Source organism: Clarias gariepinus, chromosome 9 (assembly GCF_024256425.1).
Source record: "Clarias gariepinus isolate MV-2021 ecotype Netherlands chromosome 9, CGAR_prim_01v2, whole genome shotgun sequence".
NCBI lineage: Eukaryota > Metazoa > Chordata > Actinopteri > Siluriformes > Clariidae > Clarias > Clarias gariepinus.
In genome coordinates this window covers 32092108-32113239 of record NC_071108.1, presented here as the reverse complement: position 1 = coordinate 32113239, position 21132 = coordinate 32092108, and the positions used below count along the sequence as shown (strand labels likewise).

At 38.9% G+C, this 21132-nt stretch overlaps 1 protein-coding gene across 1 annotated transcript; it reads right to left on the bottom strand.

Annotated features, from left to right (window-relative positions):
* Positions 1-18271: 18271 nt before the first annotated feature.
* On the bottom strand, positions 18272-20422 carry aplnra (apelin receptor a). The gene has a single exon (XM_053503435.1). It carries the CDS (start codon positions 20234-20236, stop codon positions 19154-19156), a length of 1083 nt encoding a protein of 360 aa, XP_053359410.1. The 5' UTR covers positions 20237-20422; the 3' UTR covers positions 18272-19153.
* Between the last annotated feature and the right edge of the window lie 710 nt (positions 20423-21132).

The following is a 21132-nucleotide window of genomic DNA, read 5'->3' as shown; positions in this document are numbered from 1 at the left end:
ACTAGACTACTTTGTGTAATTCAGAACATTTTAGCTAACCACCTAGGAAGTTTTGGTCTGGTTAAAATTGGTTAGGAAGCCCAAATAGACTATCCAGTCAGGGGTAGCTCAGCGGTTAATGCATTTAACTATGGTTCCGGGTTCAAATTGCCACTGATGGACCCTGGAGTAAGGTCTTTAAATCTTAACTGCTCAGACGTACATTGACAAAAAAGAATTGAGATAAATAAGTCGGTCTGGAAAAGGGCATCGTCTAAATGAAATTAAGAGCAGTTTCTTACCTGCCCTGAAAAGGCTGGACAACTAGGAAAGAGTTTTTAAGATGGAACAATATTATAATCTTTTACAAGCCTGCTTACTACTCGCTGTAGTAGATGTGTGAACTGATCTTAATCTTCCTGTGGTGAATGATGGAGACAGATTCTCTGAGGCCTTCACATCTTCTAAGGAAAGGAATTTATACCTCAGAACGGATGTGTTCTTTCTCTTAACACCAAAAAGGTACATGTCATTTGTGTTGTGTTGGCTGGTGGGAGTCAAACAGCAGGTACTGCTCTTCCATGGCGAAACTAACATTAGTTAGTTAGTTACGTTCACCAGGGAAGACACCAAGTATCTATCCATGTCCATCACCGAACCCCAGGAAGTTTAACATATTTTCCCACATCCACTAGAGGTGCAGCACCTAGCCACCCCTTTGTGGAGAGGTGAGACAAATTGTAAGACTGTTAAATCTTAATGACTGTCAACTACTCTCACCTCCTCTTTTGTCCACCTACCCAGCATAGGCCAGGTGCAAAATGACCCTGGAAGATCTAGGCCTATTTGGGATAAATAACCAACTTATTAGACAGAAGAACCTACTTGCATGAAAAGTGACGTTTCAGGGCAACAAAAGTAGTGCTGTTGCCATGATTCAACCTCCAGATAACTCAACTGGGATGTACGAATATCTACGGAGATCCTAAAGGGATTAAAAAAAAACTTTAGAGGGGAAAAAAAATGCTAGACAAAAAAAAAATGTTTCCCCTAAAGGGACATGGGTGGGGGAAAAAAAAACTTTTGGAGCATTTTCTTTTTTTGCATTTTCTTTTTTTTTTCGTAGAGCATTTAAAAAAACAATTTGCCTTGCATTTTTTTTTGTCTAGCATTTTTTTTTTTTTTTGCCAAGCTGGATTTTTTTTTTCCCTCTAAAGTTTTTTTTTTTCCCACCCATGTCCCTTTAGGGTCTCCCTAGAGTTTAAACTGCCAACTCCATATTGAAATACATGTATTTGGATAGAATGTCATTGCAGTTTTGGCCAAATACTTGTGTCCATATTTTAAATAATCTATAACATAGGATTAGTTATAGACTTTTTTTATTATTCTCACCAAATCACAAATTTATAAGAGTAAAATTTACAACAGGGTCATGTCAGTTATGTCAAGTGATGTTTATAATGGAATTACACAGTCTACTTTTGAAATACGATCTGTAATGGATAATGTCCACCACAAGCAGCAGACTACAGAAAGAATTATGATTCCCCCGGGAGCACACCAAAATCCTCCATATAGGGAATGAAAAATCGCATCTCACTGGAGCATGAAAAAATGGAGCTTAAGAAAGGATTTATATATTTATCATTATTATCAAGGACGACATCATTTTAAGAGGACACAGTAATTTACATTTTAATTTAACCAAGAAATCCTTAGGCTAGTAATCTGAAACTGTATATCTTGTAAATTAATCAAAAAAACTGTATATCTTGTAAATTAATCAAATAATTTGTTTATAATTTATACATGTTATTGTTTCAATAAATATTCAATAGTTAAGGCCGGAGTGTGAAATTTCCACAGCCGCAGCGACAGGTATCCAACATGTTTATGTTACCATGTTAACGCACAGGGGAAGTGACTTTTTAGGAAGTTCCCTTAACCTATATTCCCTACACAGTGAATAGGAAGCACCCTGTGAATGACACTTTGAAATGCAGCTTTGGCTTTTCTTTCCCAATCAGATAAGGTTATCTTCAGTGCAATGCCAATTTGTGATTTGTCAGCATCATGTCAGGGAAAGATAGTGTTATGGTTAGCACTGTCGCCCGTAGTGTGTGAATGAGTGTGTATGCATGTGGGCCTTGTGATGAATTTACACTCATCAGGGTGTACCCTGCCTCGTGCCCTCATAAGTCTCCTGGGATAGGTTCCAGGCCCTCCGTGACACTAAATAGAGAATAAAGCATGATAAGTAAGTTAGAGTTGTTGTATTTTAATTTATACAAGGCTGCTTACTTTCATTACTATTTCAAACTAAATCAAGAGATTATAAAAGAATAAATGAAAAATGAAAAAAAAAAATGTAAGTCGCTCTGGATAAGAGCGTCTGCCAAATGACTAAATGTAAATGTAAATGAAAAGAATGTTTCTGTCAGTGCAGCTAATTTGTGTACAGATTTAAGAATATCTATAAGAAACACAAAAGAACAATAGTGGTCTTTGTGGATCATTGCCCTTGTAATTCCAAATGTGTCCAGGAGATGGGGATGTTGTATAGGTCACTAGGCCAACCAGTGATTAGAGCGAGAAATCCCTGTCAGCTCCACCTCATTTAAGAAACAACCATGGAGGTTGTCATAGACCCAGAGCAGGCTAAGACTCAAGGGATTTATGTTATGTGAAATAAGATATTTGACCAATAATGCCGCCCAAACTACAGTTTTATTTCTGGGTTTTTCTGGGTGGCGGTTAAGTGGACCGTAACTAACTATACTATAATTCTGCCTCACACCCCGTGATACGCTCTGGATCCACTGCCAGTTTGACTAAGTGCTTACTGAAGATGAATGAATGAATATAGCACTTTGTGCCAGGTCACTGCACTACAATAAGAGCTTTCTACATTTTGAATTTGTCAAAGACGGCACCACCAAATTGGATGAATGAGTGCAAAGAAAGAACAAAATTGAAACATATTGCAAACAAAATGACAAAATAGATATCTGGAACAGACATCATACACTGTAGTGATCTCTAGTAAAATGATTGTTCTTTTTCAGGGTTTTTTCTTTTTACTGTATTTCTACTATATGGTTTCTATCCTGCTAGTTATTGGTTACCAAGGTTGCTATAATGCAAGCTTTTGGTCACATTTTCACTATAATGCTACTTCTTAGTTACCTGTTTACTATAACTCTGGTTACTTGTTCCTCAACTGTAGGTTGTAAGCTAATTCTGGATTACACTGTTTGCTATATTGCTAGTTCTTGGATACATATTAAGTATAATTCTAGATCTAGGTCAGATTTTGGATAGATTTACACAAAAACAAACAAACAAACAAAGAAACAAAGACACTAGCTCTTGGTTAACTTGTTTGTTGTGATGCTACTTCTTGGTCATCCTGTCCACTAAATCACCTAGTTCAGGGTTACCTTTTCAATTAAATGCTAATTATGGATACCCTTTTACGTTAAATTCAGCCTTTATTCGTACATTCGTCACATATACATTGCTGCACAGTATTTATTCAAACTTTGTTTTTTAATCAAATTCTAAATTCCTTGCATATCCTAGCTAGGAGGTTGGAGTCAGCCAGTATATAGCACTCCTTGCTTAAGGGTCCAACAGCAGCGACCTGGCAGAACTGGGGCTCGAACCGCTGACCGTCCGATGAGTAAATCAATGTGCCTTAACACATTGAGTCGCCACAGCCCTTTTTTTTACTAGTATGCTTATTCTTTGTTTTCTTGTTTGTTATAATGGTAGTTTTGAACTAACCCTATTAATTACAATGCTACATCTTGGTTACCCTTTTACTAAAATGCTAACTCTTGGTTACCCTGTTTGTTATCATGCTGGTACTTGGCTACATATTCTGTATAATCCTTGTTTTTGGTTGCATTGTTTACAATGCTAAATCTTTATTACCCACTCTAGGTTTTTGGTAATAATGTTTAAATATGAGAAGAATGGGATTTGGGGGGTTTTGCACTTTACACTTACTTATCATGAAATAATAATAATAATAATAATTATATATATATATATATATATATATATATATATATATATATATATATATATATAGCCTATAGGTCTGAGTTTCTTATGGAATTGGAATGGATGCCTCACCCGAGATCGAAATATCAATTCTTACTTTAAAACGCATCAAAGGACATACAAGACATGTGTCTGTGTTCATTAAAAAGTGCAACCATCTGTGTAAAGGTGTGCAAAGATGCTCAGGATGATAAGTGATGGCTCAATTTATCCATTAGTAAGCTACCCTATCTCTCTCTCTCTCTCTCTCTCTCTCACACACACACACACACACACACACACACGCACAAACACACTTCCCCTCATTTTGTAGCTTTGATGGGGTGCCAGGGATCTCTCACACTGGAGGTCTTTTCATAGAGGCACCTGTCAGGAAGAGGGGAGGGAAGGGTTGTTGTTACAGGCAGAGGATTCACAGATGAGACAGGTGTGTGTGTGTGTGTGTGTGTGTGTGTGTGTACGCGCGCTGCAGGATGTTTTAATAAGAAAGAGAACGAGTCGTCCTTGCATGAGCCTCTGAGGAAGCATGTGTATTGTGTGTCCGTGTAATATCAGTTGTACAATCACACACACAAAAGAAGAAGATTTAGAAAGGTGCATGAAAATGGCAATGTGTGTGTGTGTGTGTGTGTAAATGAGTGAGTGAGTGAGTGAGTGAGCGCATATCCAAAAAGCACCGGATCTGGATGTAGAAGGGACTCATCCTCCTCCACAGGGGCCACAAAGGATCCGTTGAGGCTGTGCTGAGAGACCAGCATTATGAGCATTACAGGACTAAATAAGTCTCCTGTCCATGTCTCAAACCCACTGCCAGTCCAGCTGCACACACACACATACTTACACTCACTCACACACACACACACACACAGAGGAACGCACATCCTCCCGCCAAAACCGTCGTTGGATGTAAGCACATCACAACCCGAAAGCGTCCAATGTGTGAAAATAAAAGCAGGATGATAGAGTGAGGAGAGACGGAGGATGGAGGGATGCAGGAAGAGAGAAGAATCCTGCATCGATTAGCATATGCACTGACTAGTCTTTTTGTGTCGCATTATTAGATACGTTGAAGACCGAAAGACGTTGAAAGACTGTTAAACCCACAGAAGTGTCTGTGTATGAGCTTAACCGCTTCTTGCTCCAGGTTTCTATTAAGAAAATAGATTACTTAATGCTACTTAACTTGCTAGAAAACCTAAAGGACTAATAGCACAGTACAAAAGTCTATACACATAAAGGTGATGAGATAAGGTGTAAGTTAAATTTGATAAGCGAAATTAAACCTAACTTTGCATACATTGCTCGGAAACCTGGTTAAAAGAAATTACGAGAAGTAATGTTAATGTTAAACTTAGCTGGCTAGCTGGCTAATAATAGAGCTGCGCTAGTTATGGAGCTGCGCTGGTTAGGTGACTCAGCTAACTTAGCTAAACTGACAAATTAGCTAAACAAGCAATGTTTATTAAGTCTTTCCCCCAAGCAATAGGTTTCTAATGGTTGGGTGGGATTTGATATTTGATTGATTCCCATCCATGTTGTTGACTGGCTGTAAAGTGTCTTTGAAATGAGGAGTGTCCAAAAACAAACAAACATTCCGGATTGGAAATCAGTTTTCACACCTGGACATGGGTTAATGCATTGTGCTATTGTTGTTGATGATGGTTATGGGTGGAGGTGTTGTTGAAACTGAGCACTCGATTTCCGCCTCAGGAATCATGTTCATCTGGTACGTGGAGTTTGCATGCTCTCCTCATGCTTCATGGGTTTCCTCCAGTTTCCTCCCACAGTGTGTGTGCTTGTATGCCGTAAGATGGATTGGCGCCCCATCCAGGGTGTACTCCGCCTTGTGGAGTTCCCTGGGATAGGCTCCAGGCCTTCCGTGACCCTGTACAGGATGAGCGATAAAGAAAATAAGATTTTTTTTAAAATGATTAAATATTTGAATATTATGCTATCCTGCTAGTATTAAACATATATGGTTGATGTTGTCCTGAATCATCATCTTTATCTTCACCTTTTTATTATGATTATGATTATTATTATTATTATTATTATTATTATTATTATTATGACTGTACTGAGGATTGATAATGATGATGGCAATGGATTCATCATGGGTTAAATAAATTTGTATGTAGGAATGTTGTTGTTTATTTTTTAACTAAGTAACTGTAACCTATTTTTATAGGTTAAAAACCCTTAACCCTTATAGGTTAAAAGTATCTCACACCCTACTCCATTCTTAAAAAAAAAAAAATCAAAAAAATGTTTTGTGTCTTGTTATTTGTTTTGTTCTGGAAGCTCTGTCACTAAAACTAAATTCTTGTACATGCAAGCGTACTTGGCAATAAAACTCTTTCTGATTCTGATTTTAAAAAGTGTAAGCAGAAAAAAATAGACACCCAAAAAAACATATTGACTTTTAAAAAGCTAAAAATATTAACTTTTTACTTAATGATTGACAACTCAGACAAAAAAGTGGAAAAACCCCGGTTTAGAGCATACATATATAATGGATGATTGTGTATTTAAGACACACTATGCAGGATCCTTTGCAGCTGTGTGTGTGTGTGTGTTACCTGTCCAGCACAAATGCCACAATCCTGTCTGAATTCATTCAGCCTACAGGAAACTGCATGTCTAATCCATTAAGCCGCAAAATGAGGGAGGAAGACCTGACCGTTCTCAGGGCAATCCGAGAGACCGCTCCCCGTCTTAACTTACTCTAAAAAACAAACAAAAAAAAAACACTGAGGGTGCCTTTGGCGACATTCTTCATCGACTCAAACATTGTTTGGCTATACTGAGGATTAAAACTTGTTTCAGTCTGTCAATAAACTTGTGAACTAAAGCACAAGTGGGGAACCCCTGCATACTTTGGCATTTTGCTATCAGCTCTACCACACCTGAGTATTTAGAGCGATGAAAAAAATATTTAAAAAAAACTTGCAAAACAAATATGTTACTTTCATTTTATAGTCATTTTATAATGCAATATAACTTATACTTATACAACAGTTACAGATGATGTTTATTACAAATCTAGAAATGACATGTACATCTGCATATGTCTCTGTATTTGGACATGGACCTGACATCACATAAACATAATGGAACCAAAAGACTGCCCAGCCAAGCATACTGGGTTTTGAGGAATTAAAAATATATAATTTTTATATTTAAAAACCAAGTCCAACTAGGGATCGAGGAGGCCAATGGTGACCATTATATTTATTTTTATTTTTATGACTATAGTAGCACCTGTAGTATGAGAAATTTGAGAACGCCAGTTAATCTAATCTGCATGTCTTCGGACTGTGGGAGGAAACCGGCGTACCCGGAGAAAACCCATCAGACGCGCAGAGAATAAACAAACTACATGCACGCAGTCTGCTAGATACAATATTATGTATATTATATATTCCCTAAAGGCCTGAACCACAGCAATATATTTACACTTTAAATATAATCATTAAAATACTTCAGAAATTGTATTATTTTTGCATTATTGTATGAATCCATTCAACCTGATATAATATAATATGTTAAAAGATGCACATTTACTCAACAATTTTACTTAAACACATTCGCTCCTATCAAATATTTGAAATATTTCAGTCAAAATATGAATGAAATCAAGAAGAAGAATATCATGGAAAGAAGAAAAGTATGTTTTCTAATTTTTTTCTTTATTGTCAGTATTATAGTGGATGCAGTGGAAGTGCAGGCGGTTGAGGCTCTGGGTTGCTGATCAGAGGGTTTGTGATTCAAGCCCTGCCACTTCCAGTGTGCTATTATTGGGCCCTTGGGCAAGGCCCTTAACCCTACTGTATATCCATTCAAATATCCAGCCACCGTAGGTGCATGGTATCCTTATTGCCAGTCCGAGGGTTGTGACAAAAAAGGTATCCAGCATAAAACCTATACAAATAACTTGTAAATTAAAAGGTCTGATGTGGTACCCCTAGCAAGAGAAAGGTCCAAGAAAAACTGTCAGTTATAATAGGATATAAACTTATGACTTATCACACTATACTTTTACTGAATTTACTGAAATTATTAATCAATATATAAGGAATTCACTCATTTCACAGCCCAGTTAGAAAAAAAAAACATTAGTATGTGGAAGTAAGTGGCTGCAAACTTCACCAATGATCACTGAAGCTGTCAAACAGCCAGTTTTTTTTTTAAAAGGACAAAAAACACATTTAACACTTTCGAAGGAAAAAAAACATACCAATATAAGTCACCAGAGGCCCTATATAACTCCTCAGGTAGTTCAAACCCCTTGATTGTTCATGTCGGATGTGACAAAGCAGTAAAAACCTAAAATATGCAGTGACTTTGAGAAACGCTGCTTTAACACGACCGTCCTGCTGTGTTTGTGCCCCTGAGCAAGACATTTAACCCCAAATCCCAAGTCTGCTGCGACGTGTTTCCTCTGCTCATCTTGACAGGGAAGGATGGAGACTCATATATTTGATTATGTTTGACAGCTTGAGGTACAGAAAGGGCAAAAGACCATGACTAGGCTGATAAAGATCTTTTCTGAAAGCCAGATGTATACTGTGTTGTTCATTAGAGGTACTGAATAGAACTATTTGTTTATAGGAATCAAAGTGTTATTATATCATGCAGAAGCACCATAAAGGGTGAAATTCTGAGTCAGTCCTGTAGCTTTAAAAAGAAAAAGCCTAAGGTTTATTGTATTATGCTGTCTAAGATGCTTTTCTGCTCACTATGAAGGTAAAGAGTGGTTACAGTATTTGAGCCACTGAAGTATTCTGGTGGTTTAAATCAGCCTTGAAATTTAGTTTTTTTTTGCACCAACATCCAGTGTTAACTCTGTAAGCGACAAGATTTTTAAAGTACTTAAACCAGTCCTTTTGGCACCAACAACTGTTCCAAGGTCAAATGTTTCCCCCATACTAAAGCTTTTGACCAGTATTGTGCTGCTGCCACATGAATGGGTAATTGGGCAACTGCGTGAATGTGCAATTGTAAACATGTTCCTTAGCATCTAGATCATTAGGTACATTGTACACTTGCATATCCGTGTAATTGTCTATTTATAAAATCTCTCTCTCTCTCACACACACACACACACACTGGGGTGAAAAAAATGGGCTGAGCATCGGGCTGAGTATTTCTATTTAAGCAATGAATAAAACTCTGACACACATATTGATATGGTATGTTGGTTCAGTTTGGCTGTACACACAGGGATTTTAACTGAAGGTTAACCTTTAAGATTTCCTCCATCCACATTACGGTATAATCACAATGGATAAATCAAACCAATCCAGTAAAAGTGAAAGGAAGGTGTCGACACCTTTCTCAGATGAGAAACGACTCTGTATGTCGAAAAAGACACTGAAACACTCACACATCACCCACACCCAGATTGCATCCAGTACCTAAACTGGTTATTCATTCAAGTGTTTTGTCACCTCGTGGCTTGGATTAATAGATCAATTGGTAAATGTGTGTATTGGCACCTGGTGGTTTCTGTTGTCATGAATGTGAACAGGGTAAGATATCAGCATGCTTTGTTTGACCCTAATGGCCTGTCACGGGGCGGGTCCATTTGAGAATGAGAGATGCATGCCTCAAGGGAAAGGGACAGCACTAGGGGCAGGTGTGCCCCTCCAGGCTCGCTATACGGGTCTAATTGAAGTGGAAAAGGTTCATTTACGAGGGACATCTGACTCTGAACTAGAGATAGCTTATCATGCTACTCATTAATATGGGCCAGGAGGACACAACACACTGCAAACGTATCAATGGGGCCGTTTCACCATTCTTCTGGTTATCCCGCAGGTGCCCTGTACCAGGCAAATCAAATATTTAACAAGGTATATGCCATTAAATTGCTGGAATGTGATCCAGTTTCAGACTCTTAAATCTTCAGCAGGGATTAGGAACATGATAAACAGGTAGGCACAGAAAAACACTGCTTAGTCTTTTCTCGTCCCTTTGCTTTTGAGTTCATGCCCACTAGATTAGCGGTCTTGAAACTCATTAGGGTGTAAAACGGAGGAGGTGGAGAACACACATGAAACATCAAAAGAAAGCCTAACCACAAAGAAGGGAAAAGAAGCATGCGGAGGGGCGGATGGGGGATAAGAGGAAGAAAACTGAGGTGAGGGAAGGACAGAATGATGTGAGCGATAGCGGAAGAGATAAATGTGAGCAGACCTCTGAACATGATTATACTACATGGGGCAGTCAAGTCTGACCGGGACTTATAAAATAAAAATGAATGAAGGCATAGGTAATAAAACGCTTAGCCACAGTCGATGCAAGCGTTGTAATGAAGGCTGTACGTTGGTGAATTACAATCTCGGCCCCCACTTGCACGTTACAAGAGTAAGTGCCACACCCCTGTACAGTCCTGACCCCGCTCCAAGCCTTTTCCATGTTTGGGCCGTTAAAGGAGGGTTCTTGGAGGCCAGCGTTGTAGATGTGAAGCAGGCAGTCCGATCGTGGCTCTGGCATACTGAGAAAACTTTCTACCTTGATGGTGTCCAAGCATTAGTGAAAAACTGGGATAAGTACATTAGTGTAGCAGGAGATTAAATAAAGGGAGGTTTTAGTCTCATAACTGTGTTTTCTTATTCAAAGTCCAGGGTTAAATTGACCTCGCCTTGTAAAATAGAAAAGAGAGGAAGAATGGCTCCCATAAGAAAAATAATTTGGGACCGTATCAAAAAAATGTCTTTTTTATGAAAGTTTAGTAGTCCAATTTTCCGAAATGGTTTTCTAACAGAAATCGTCTCCCCAAACAAAACTGTTTGTCAGTATTTCCTCAGACGAACACCTTTTTTTTTTTTTTGATAACCTGGTTAAACATGACTTTTGTCCAGATTTCCTGCACTTCCCAGATAAAAAGCTGTGCCATTTAGAAGTCTCTAACAGACATTTTCCACTCGCTACCGTGGGTCGGCTCAGCAACTTACCCACAATCCTCTAAGCACTTGCTCAGTTTTTCAGTGCTCTACTGTACTTAAGTACCTGTGGTGATATTGGTTAAGCTGATTTCCCAGGTAATATGGAGCTAAAAACAGCGCTGTGCTGATTAATGTCTTGTTGAAGTTGTTACTTTAGCAGGCTCATTTCTGGAATGTTTAAGACTCCAGCGATGTAAACAATTTAAGGGAAGAGAGAGAAAAGAAAAGGCTAGTGATGAGATGACTGTTTATAGCTGTTGTAACATAAGTGATGAGCACTCAGTGGTATTAGCAACCAAATAAGTAAAAAAGTTAGAGCTCTGGGGAGATGAGTGTGAAACTCTACCCTTGAAGGATGAGACATATGCTTAGTGTAATTACAGGTCGTTTTTGTTATGAAAGGTCTCTCCTTAGCAACTTTCCAACGGTTTTGCTAATTCCTAGGTACAGTGTTTGTACTACTTGAACTACAAGTGTATTTCTTATCCTATAAACCGCAGTTTCATTTGAACACACAGCCAAAATTACCCTGAGCGCTGTCTCTGAATAAGATCTCACGTAAAGCATAGGGAAAGTGATTTCTTGCAGCAGTCTATAAAACAGCAGCATGTGTGTTAAATTTTAGCGTATATCACGTAACACGTTATCAACACGTGATGATAGGGACGTAAAGGTTTTCAGTTGAGACGCCGTTCTAATCTCTCTTACGCAGACGGCTGGGAAACACACACTCACTGGGTTTTTTCTTTCTGAACCTGTTATTCTTTCCATCTCTATCACTGTACATGTGTGTGTGTGTGTGTGTGTGTCCTTGAACAAACCTATGCTCTAGCATGGCCTCTTTGTTTTGATGGATAAGGGGCGAGTCTACTCTATTGTCTAGATGAGTTTTCAGCTTGGGTACACACATACACACACGCATATGCACACATACACATAGTAGATTATCCTTTGAACGTAGTTATGTGAGCGTGTACAATGGAACCTGATGTCTGGATGTCTTTACCAGCAAAAGATATACTTACTAGGTTTAGAGTGTCCATCACTGCTTTTTAATTAAATCTCTCTCTCTCTCTCTTTCTCTCTCTCTCCGTCTGTCTCCACCCCCGAGTGAGAACAAATTGTTGTAGTAATGTGCTGTGTGTATCAGAAGACAGCTTGCCACTCTTTGATGTTCTGGGATGTGTGAGCACAGCGGTCTGGCTTCTCTAAACACACACACACACAAACATCCTTAAAGGATTAGTCTGGCAAAATTAAATGTCCTCCATTAACCATTTACCCTAAATGTAATCGATCAGCCAAGACTGTTTGAAGTTTTACTTCTTTTGTTTAGTATCTGTAAGGCGAATGCAGCTTATATCTGGCACATTTTGATTTACATCACAAACTTTGCCATGTAGCCGAACACTGCAATGTTATGGGTTGGCCATTTTGGAAAACAATCACCTTCAGGGTTAGCACGACTGCCTTGCACCTCCAGAGTTCGGGTTCGAATCGCATGGAGTTTGCATGTTTTCCCCGTGCTCGGTGGGTTTCCTCCAGATCCTCCGGTTTCCTCCCACAGTCCAAAGACATGCAGATTAAGTTGGGTGGCGTTCTCAAATTGCCCGTAGTGTGGAAATGAGCGTGTCAGTGTGTGTGTCCTCTGATGGATTGGCACCCCGTCCAGGGTGTACCGCGAATAGTGCGCTCCTGGGATAGGTTCCAGACCCCGACAACCATGTAAACAGGATAAAGCGGTATGAGCGATAAGATGAGATAAAATGAGATGAAAGTGACATATAATAGTTTAACACTCTTACTTAAAGCAAGTGAGAATAACTACAGCAGCCTCATCACTCAAGTATAAAACTAATGAAGAGAATGTCATGGCCAATTAAACAGATCCTTTACTAAACTTAAGTTATGCAAAAAGTGCATTTAATTATTACACACTTTATACACACAGCTGATAGTCCTTTATAAAATACCATTTATTGATAAATTTGATTTAGTAAAATTGATTTACTTATTTAAAAATACAAGAGTAGGGAAGTGTGAGCAGTGATAATGGAGGATGCATGCTTCTGGTCATTATTAGGAGTGTTTGCAGTTGTTGGAACACACACACATATGTGCACACACAGCAGATACACACACAAACAAGCACATAGATTATAAGTTCACTTTGCGACATGGTAATTGGTGTGCAATGAACCGTGAGAAAACACCTACACAAGTTAAGAACGTTTTTAAAGAGCCTTTTGTCCTCCAGAGTTTGTCTCTCTCTTCAATTTTTTTTGCTGTTGCCCTTAACCTAAACTGTCTCCTTCCCTTTTTTAATCAACAGCACAGATAACGTAACAGAAACTGTAACTATCTTGCACCCTCAAGCACACAAGCGCGTTTTGACAGTGACATAGCATGTTCCCATATCTTCTTGGGTCTCATTCTGTTTTATCCCAATTACACACTATTTATACGGAATTATATTTCCTTTCCCATTATTCAAAATCAAGTTGTTTAACTAAGATAGAGTTTGTTTTATAAAGCTTGTATTTTAAGTTTAGCATGGAAATAAATTAAGCTTACTGTTAGAACTACCAGTTTAGCACATACACAACAAGCACAGGACTTTGTGCAGGACACTCTTCCATACCAACCATAACACATTGTATCTTCATGGAGCTTGCTTTGTGCATGGGGGCATTGTCATGCTCAAACAAGTTGGCTCTTCTTAGGGTAATTTCATATTAGGACTCCGGAATCTTTCCTTTTGACCCCAAACTCATTTTGATCATTTAGGACACAATCGTTCCAGGCTTGGGAACCGTGCCCGAGTCCACTTAAGGAGGTGGTCTTGGCAGCAGCACAGCGTACTTGGGCATGGATCGAATTGAACCAATCACTGATTAGACATTTACATTTAGGGTATTTGGCAGGCGCCGTTATGCAGAGTGACGTACATTTATAACTGTTTAATGCTGTTGCTCTCCTCAGAAATCTCTGTGTGCGCCAGTTTCATCCTTTAACCTACAAAGCCATAGCTGATATACTTTAGGGCACGCGGGAGTGTTGCTACAGACTTTTTCCCAAAACATCAACAATATTAGGCGTAGCGCACAAGTTAACGTCCTTGTTCTTTTCTTTTCTGTTTTTAATGGTGGTTTGCAAACCATGTAGGTGCATACTGCCACCTGCTGTACTGGAGGGTAAAAAAACACAAGTGTAACCAAGTATACATATAAAAATAATAATGTGAATGCTGGCCAGTGGGGCAGTGGAAAGGGGGGAACAATCATTAATGGGTTCGGTACAAGTCAATTATGCCTAATGTGAAAGTGCTCTTAGTTCTAATGGAGTGAAAGCTTAAACCTACAGCAAACAAATAGTAATCTGAATGTTGTGGCCACAATTTGAGGAAGTATGTCTGTGATGATCGGGTGTTTTTGGCCACTTATACAAGTTTAAGTGGGAGCTAGTGATGTGCAAAGACAACCTTTTTGATATGTTAGTTCATATCTTAGTCTGTCTTGTGCACAATTCATCCCAATTCATAAAAGAAGGCCAAACAACAAAAAATTTAAAGTCTTATGCTTGGTATGTTTTTCTGTACAGTGTAAAACTGGAGAAGAGTAATGATTTATAATCCCACTGTCCAGTGTCCAATGTCCCGCAAAAGAGGAGGAAAGGTTTCCTCTGGAATCTAGTTCTTCCCAGGAGATCTCATTTGTCAAGCTGCATAATCATTAGCAGGAGCATTTATACAAGAAATGTCTGGGAATTTGTCAGGGAAGAATGTTCACACCCATAGATTTGCTGTACATTTTTATATAACAAGACTTACTAATGCAAACCTTGAATGATATTAGTTAGAATTAGCAATAAGCTACTGTTGCTAACGTGTTGCCAATTTGGAGCGATGGCTGAAATACTTTTTTAATATTTAGTTGTCATTTTGTCATTTTCAGCTTTGCCTTATATGGTGGCTAGTCGAGATCACAACATGTGTATCAGCTGTCTCATGATCACACTTTATAATACACTAGCAAAATATTTAAACCTTTCCTAAAAGATTGCCATTAAGGTCCTAGGTTTCTTTCGTATGTCTTGTTCTACAGGGTAATTCGCTTGAAAGAGGCCCTGAATATTGAGTGATCGAGTGGAGGGGTACAGCGTTAAACTACGCAATAGCTGTCTGACGCCTACTTTATCAGTCTGACTCAGGGGCGTCCCAGTATCTTCGAAGCTCCAAATACCAAGTAGTAGTTTCGTTCAGATTGCTTGGTCCCAGCGAGAGTTATTACAGAATATTCAGATCCTCTTCCGAGTCAATCACCCTGTAGATCCATTTTGGAGACATCACTGTGCACACACTGGAAAAAAAAATACATTGCCTAATGTTATATGTCATGTAATCCCTAACCTTCATGAAATTCAATCTTGTTTTACTTGGATGCGTATTAGAGGATCTGTGGTAGTATGGCATTTAAACTCACGTCCTTATAATCACCCTGAAAAGACATTAATCACTGAGCTATCATGATTACAGTCATTATGCCAGATGCTCAGCTCAGTGTGAAAGTTAACAGGTTAGCCCCTCGCTAAGCTCGATATTAAGGCTTATTTTCTTAGATGACATCACTGACCAAATTTCTTAACCGATCAGATTACCTCGTTATATCTTTGTCTCCCAGATCACATATGCATATGTGCGCTCCACTGACAAATTGGCCAAAAAGAATCCAGTAATGTTTATTTTGGGATTAACACTTCTCATGTGGCCGAGTTCAGTGACATAGGCGAAGAACATCCAGGGTTTCTCCCTCATCGCTTTGATCTGCATTTGATGGCAGATCTGCTTCAGTGAAGAGAGACAAGCTTGCTGTGTGTGTGTGTGTGTGTGTGTGTGTGTTTATTCCACCCCTCCCTGTTTTCTGTGCTGGTCATTCATCTTCACAGGAAACAAATACTCAGCGCTTCTCAATATGCATTCTGGTTTGCTCTTGTGTTTTCATGTACTTGCTTAAACACAGTTTTCCGCCACACAAGTTTGCTTCCAATACCAAATAACAGACAATAGATATTTTAAATATTCACAAGCACACAAACACATAAAAATGATGCTTTGACTTGCCACTAAATTAGAATCGTGATAGCAGAGTAAGCGATTTTGCTAGTTTATTTTAACTTTATTATTTTCTATTTATTTAACTTATGCATTAAAATTCTGATCCGAAGTCAGAAACAGAAAAGAAATAAATACTTGTTAACCGAAAATGTCAAATTTACAATGCATGGACACGCGCGCACCCCCCAAAAAAAGACAAGGTTCATTTCAGCTTATTTTTTGGGAGTCGGAGGTTATAATGGGTGAAATAAATCATCATTATTTTGACCACATGTTGGGTGTGTACGAGAGAGAGAGAGAGAGAGAGAGAGAGAGAGAGAGAGAGTTCCTGTTGGACCTGATCTTGAACTGGTGTCTCTGGAGAAGCAGGCCCACTCCACCCTTAAAGTTTCATCTATCATAGATGGAGATGGGACAGTTTCTTAGCTAAACTCGGATACACACACAAGTCAAATTCTATTCAAAACCAGTAACTGAAAAAGAAACAATTTTCTTTTTTCCAAACAACATGAAAGCGACCGAAACGCCACTGACTACTGACATATAAGAAAATATTCTCAGCTGATTATGTAGCTTACTGTAATCTGATGAGAGTGTAAACTAAACATATAGGTAGTACAGCATATTTAGACGCAGGAAATTTGCCACCTTAACACCTTTAATTCCTTCAAGACTGCACAATTAATAAATGCGTCAACAAATCGTTATTTTACTTAAGTGGCATCTAGTGATTTATCACTTGCACATTTAATTTTTTTTTAATCTAATTATTCTAATAAAGAAGCACTAACCTTTTGGTCTCAGAGATGAATTAAGCACAAGTGCAAAGTTTGCACATCACCCAATTTATGAATAAAATAAAAATAAATCAGTGGTTAAAAAGCTGTTGTAACTTTTTTCTAAAGTTATAAATACTTAAAGATATCCATAAAATCCATAATACAGTTAAAGTGATACATTTCCTAACTTAATAATGCCTTATAATGATGCATTAATTATGCTTACCAGTTCATAAATTTATATCGGGTTGTCCGCCTGCCTGTTATTTTCAAGCCAATAGTAACTTAACAACCTGCTACATGTTATATGAGCTCACTGTTTGTTGTATTTCTTTTTTAGCTATAAGTGTCTTTTTAACTATAAATATTTTAACATACACTGTTTGATCTTTTTGGTACTTCTAAAAAATGAGTGAACAAACATGAAACCTAAAACACTAAGTATTTTTTTGCTTTAGACACATTTTTTGTGTCTTTATTATTTTATCCCGAGGGTACGCAAACATTTGCACCAACCTGCATTAAATTACACAGGGCTCCAGTGTAATTAAACCTACTACATGTCTAAACATGTAATCATTTGGGATTGGAACTTTTTTTCAGTGACTGTAGAAAAAAAAAATCCACTACTGTAAAAGAGCAATTCCTCTGCCTGCTTTTTGTAATTTGCATTTAAATATTTATTTGATTTTAACATTAAACTCTATTAACTGTAATATATATTTATAAATAAGTGTCATTTTCTTTATTTCATTAAACATGTTTATGTATAGAAGAGACCCGAAATGAAGTCTCAGCACTTTTAAATAATGCTTTTGCTTACAGGACCTGATTTGGGGGTGGGTAGGAGGACATACGAGAGCATGGTTACAACAAATGACAAAAACCATCCCCCTTGTAAAACTGCTGTTTGCCCTGGGTTCAGGATTTCCATCTCTTTTGAATGCATTTAATATGAATTTCGTATTCTGAATAGCCTTTATATGACAATGAAAGATATATAACAATCACACAATAAAAGTTCTGTAACTGTGTCTTAATATGCAATTACGCATATTTCTATCACATTATTTCATCTTTTATTATTTAATTCAGGTAGGTTTTTAAGGACTGGCAAATAAAATGACCATTTAATTACATGCTAAACAATAATTTTCCTTGTAGTAAAAGAAATTAATTTAATTACAGCTCTACCCCCATTATTTAAACTTGTTTGTCATGACATTTGTAAATTTCGTGCAACTCAACGGATGTATGCCTGTGCTTTTTAAATGTTTCCGCATTGCGTGGGTCTGATAAATTGCCCTCTCTACATTAACTGATAATTGTTAACACATCAATATCCTTCATATGGAAAAAGATCAAGACGCAAGTATTACTTTGCTTCATAATATATTTAATACAGTAGTTAGTTACAGAAAATTCAGGGAAAAAAAAAAAAAAGATTTCATGAGCCCGACTTTATCTGGAGTGCTCCACCACACTGACCCCCTCCTGCCTTCCTCACCTGCCTCCCGTTCCAAGAGACATTTGTCAGCTGCCATCTGTCTGTCTGCCCCGTCTCCACCTCCTCCTCCTCCTGTGTCTTTGACCACTCTTTAAACTATCTAATTAAGCTGCAACACCTTTACTTTAGTTACTTGCCCCCCTGCATACACACACTCACACACACACACACACACACACACATTCATGCTTTGAAGCTTTCATCAGCAAACACACGAGCACAGCCAGTAAGAAGGGCTCATTATACAAACTCATACATTTTTATCTTCACTTTACACAAGTGCTACAGATGCTAAAGATGTTTTTGAAGTATGAAAATACTGTACAATTTGTAGTCATAGACCAGTGTACATAAACACTCACACATTCACAGAATCACATGGAAGTCTTAGATTTCTCTGTTGTCACCTTGGTGGAGTTTTGGAAATTGAAGCAGGATGCAAAAATAGTTTCTCCTCAAAAGTCCTCCCCATGCAGTTCGCATACACACACTTATACACCACTGTTCATACAGTAGAATACACAACCCTGGGAGTATTATCTATACACTGTACATAATATGGACCATATCTTGACATGGATACATAGAGAGACTCAAAAGTCCTTTATCTTTTTAGTAATTATAATATTCTTCTTTGAGGCTCAGCCTGGATGAGTCAAGCCACCAGAATGGACCAGCCGTCTGGTTGCTCCCCATTACTCTTCTCACCTCCACTTTTTATACTTCCCCTAGTCTCCTTCTGCTCTCTTTCACCTCACACTTTGGTGGCAAGCGAATGCAACTCGGACTTCTGGGTCTGTGCACTGAGTGTGGATGAGGCAGAGCTGACGTGACCGTGCACAACCTTTTTCAGGCTGAGGAGGCAGAGGCACCGTGACCGGAAGCGTAGGTCAAAGAAGGCATAGAGGAACGGGTTGAGACAGCTGTTGATGTACGCCAGGCAGGTAGCATACGGGTGTGCCAGCAGCAGGAAGTGGAGAAAACCACAGGATGTTGGAGCCAGCCCCAGATATGACAGAGCATCCATGCTTTTTAGAACATGGAAAGGCGTCCAGCAGAGGGCAAACACTACCACTAAGGTGGTAATGATCTTCAGGAGGCGCCGCTTCTTCTGGTCCTCTTTGCGTAGGTGGCCAAAGTGGCGTGCCACCGTGCAGCCAATTAAGCAGTAGCACACAGTCATAGCCATAAAAGGGAGTAAGAAGCCAAGAGCTGAGGATGACAAGCTCAAACCTGCGATCCAAAGTGACTCATGGCGTTGATTCAGGGTCACCAGGCTGAAGTCCATGGCACAGGTGGTGCGGTTGCTGACGGCATCATCCACTGTGGTACGAAAGAGCAGAGTGGGCGCAGCAAGAGTCCCAGAAAGCAGCCAAATGACACCAAGTGATACCATCACTGTGCCTCGGGATCGAAGACGGTTGCTGCTCAGTGAGTGCACAATGGCCAGGTAACGATCAAAGCTCAAGCAAGTGAGGCAAAAGACACTGGCATACATGTTCACTAGCACCACATAGCTGCTGATCTTGCAGAGTGCCACACCGAAGGGCCAGTGGTACCCAAGGGCCGTGTACGCAGCCCACAGTGGCAGGGTCACCACAAAGGTCAGGTCAGCCAGAGCCAGGTTACCAATGTAGACATCTGCAGCACGGCGCTTGGACTTGGCCGAACGCCACATGGTGAAGATGACCATCCCGTTTCCAGACAGACCTAGGATGAAAATGAGCATGTAGAGAACAGGGATGAGTGAGTAGGATGGCTCCCACTCTGAGTAGTCACACGCTGTCTCGTTGTCTTCATAATAATCATAGCTGTCTGGGTATTCCGTGGGATCCATTGGGCAAAAGTTAAAAGCTGTCTGGATTCCAAGAAGTTTTCAAAAAGTCCTCTTAAGTCTTCCTTTAGTCCAGGTGTGTTTTTAAAACTGCAGAAAGTTGTTGCCTTTCCTGTGTGAACTGAGGTCTCGATGTGAAGTTCTGTACCATGCACACATGGGTAGCAGGAGAAACAGAGAGAGGGAGAGAGTGTGTGTTTAAGTGAAGGGGGAGAGCTACCCAGCCTATTTAACCTTCGTCCCCTCCTCATCCCTTCATCTCCGCCCCTCAGACCCCACTGTTTTTCTAAAGCACAGCCCCCTATGTCCCAGTAACCCACCCCCGTGCCTCTGAATCTCAGCCAGTGTGGAATGGGTCAACACAGCAGGAATTAACTCTTGTTTTTCTTCTTAATGAAAAAGTAATGGCCCGTGTTTCTTTCGAGTCAGGTTTGAAATGAGGGCTGACCAAAGATCCCTGGGTCTCTTTAATATAAGCTGAACCACTTGATTACACTCTTACTATTTTAGGTGTCACTCAGGGTCGGATTAAGCTATCAAGACACTCACAAGAGGGTGCTTTTTATTACTTTAGGTAATTAAAAATTTGGCAAATTCAGGCTTCAATCTGGTACTGTATCTCTTAAAACTTTTTTTTATAAAGAAAAAAAAAAACTATATAGGGCTCAGAATTATGCAAGATAGAGTGACACATACTTTTTTCCCAATATAGCACATGTTTACATATAGCAATAGCAAATGATCACATTTATTTGTGGTTGGCCAAATATTCTGCTAGTGGTAAAGTCGACCCTTTATAAAATTATTAAACCCAAATGAATTGAACACACACACACACATTTATTCATTATATATATATATATATATATATAATATATATAAATATATATAATATATAT